At 53.5% G+C, this 1,738-nt stretch overlaps 1 protein-coding gene across 1 annotated transcript; it reads right to left on the bottom strand.

The window, feature by feature from the left end:
• Window positions 1-375: 375 nt before the first annotated feature.
• Window positions 376-1,479, bottom strand: GNI_209170 (integrase core domain protein; the record flags this gene model as incomplete). The annotated part of the gene is made up of 1 exon (XM_011135512.1): window positions 376-1,479. One exon carries the CDS (start codon window positions 1,477-1,479, stop codon window positions 376-378), a length of 1,104 nt encoding a protein of 367 aa, XP_011133814.1.
• Between the last annotated feature and the right edge of the window lie 259 nt (window positions 1,480-1,738).

Raw genomic sequence — 1,738 nt, 5'->3', positions numbered from 1 at the left:
CTTTGCTATGTGGGTAATGGCAAGCAGAAACAGGGCTTGCCATACGCGCTTCTCGAGCGCGTCGGTCCATTGCTGAGCTGGAAGCCGAGGTATGCCAGCTTTACGAACTTGTCATCTCCTTTCTGCTGGAAGATTGGGAGCTTCTTACAATCCTCGCAGTAATCCCCTACCACCACTGCGTACCCTTGAGGCCTTGCAGTAGGGTAGATTTGCCGAGACAGGCTGTACCGTCGACCATCGTGGTCACTTCGAATTGATTCGGCGACCGCGAGAGTAAGTCATTAACATTGTTCTCTCCGACTCCAAATTTTTTTTTTGTGTGTGCGCCTTGTGTGCGCTTTACGTGTGCTCCCTCCGTTTGGTCCCAGCCTCGGGTTATTCCTCTCGGCGACGTCGTTTTCTTCGGGTCGACCCTTGTATAGGTGTTAGTTCCTCTGTGGTCGGTACTTCTAGGGTTGGTGGTTCCTCGCTGTTGTTCCTTCCCATTGTAGTTTGCTCTCCCGGTTCTTCTTCGTTGTCGGAACTTAATTCGTAATACTCGGGCTGTTGTCCCAACTTTCGTTGTAAGTCGTCTCTGTTGATTTGTATTCCTCCTCTTCGGTACTCTTCCACCCACTTGCCCAGCTGGTGTTCGTCGAGGGGTGCTGTCACCCTTCTTAATACTCCTGCGTGCCGGTGTTCCCTGTGTCCCGTAACTATGTCTTCTACGTGTGCCCCATGTCCTGCCTTACTAACTTTAACTACCCGGTGGGGGAATCCCCACCCTCGTTCGTGTACTGTCGGGTCTCTTACGAGTACGATGTCTCCCTTTTCTAGGTGTCCTCCTCTCCGTCGCTCATTTCGTCGATCGGCCCGCTGTTGGGCTTCTGCCTGCATCCGCTCGATCGTCTCCTCTCTGGTCTTCGCCAACCATTCTATTCGTTGTAAGTTTGGGTTCCTCAGGGTGCCTACGAGCTCCCGTTCCTCCGGTATGGTAGGTTCTACTCCGAATAGCCACCTTCCCGGCGTCATACCCAGCGTTGTATGGTGTGCTGTGCGGTACAAGAACATGGCAAGTGCTAGCGACTCTTCTTCGCCTCTCATGCTTTCTCCCCGTATGCGTTCGTAGTGCTTTCGAAGCTGTCGGTGGAATGACTCTACCGGTCCGTTCCCTTCGGGGTGGTAGGGGGTGGTCGTGACCAGATTGGTTCCCAATAGGTCCAACAACTCCTTCATGATGACGCTGGTAAAGGCTTTGTCGTTGTCACATATTAGTTGTTTGGGTACTCCATATCGTGTAACCCATTGCCGAATAAATGTCGCTGCTGCCCAATGGGCAGACTTGTCGGGGACCACCGCTGCTTCCACCCATCGTGACGTCCGGTCGATCATTGTCATTATTGGCCTGCCTTCTCCTCTCGTTTGCCAGAAGTCGATATGTACCGCCTCGAAGATCTCCCCTAGTGGGAAAGCCCTACTCAGTCCCTGCGTGCGTTCCATCCCATTCCTTCGGCGTTGGCAAGTTAGGCAGGCTCCGATGTACCGCCGTATGTCTTTTATCTGCCTGGGCAGAATAGTTCTTGGGTTCTCCGGTGTGTCCTCACTGCTCCGGCGTGGGTCCCGACCCGTCGGTCATGAAAGTGTCGTATTACTCGCTTCACGTATTGTGGTGGTACGTATGCCCGGCCTCCTCTAGTCAGCATCCCTTGCCATTCTCGGACCTTCAGTCGGTCCCTCTCTACGGTAGATATCTCTTGGT

This window comes from Gregarina niphandrodes (assembly GCF_000223845.1).
Source record: "Gregarina niphandrodes unplaced genomic scaffold scaffold00134, whole genome shotgun sequence".
NCBI classification, from domain to species: Eukaryota; Apicomplexa; class Conoidasida; order Eugregarinorida; family Gregarinidae; genus Gregarina; species Gregarina niphandrodes.
The sequence above is the reverse complement of the archived record's forward strand: the minus strand, read 5'-3'. Positions and strand labels throughout refer to the sequence as shown.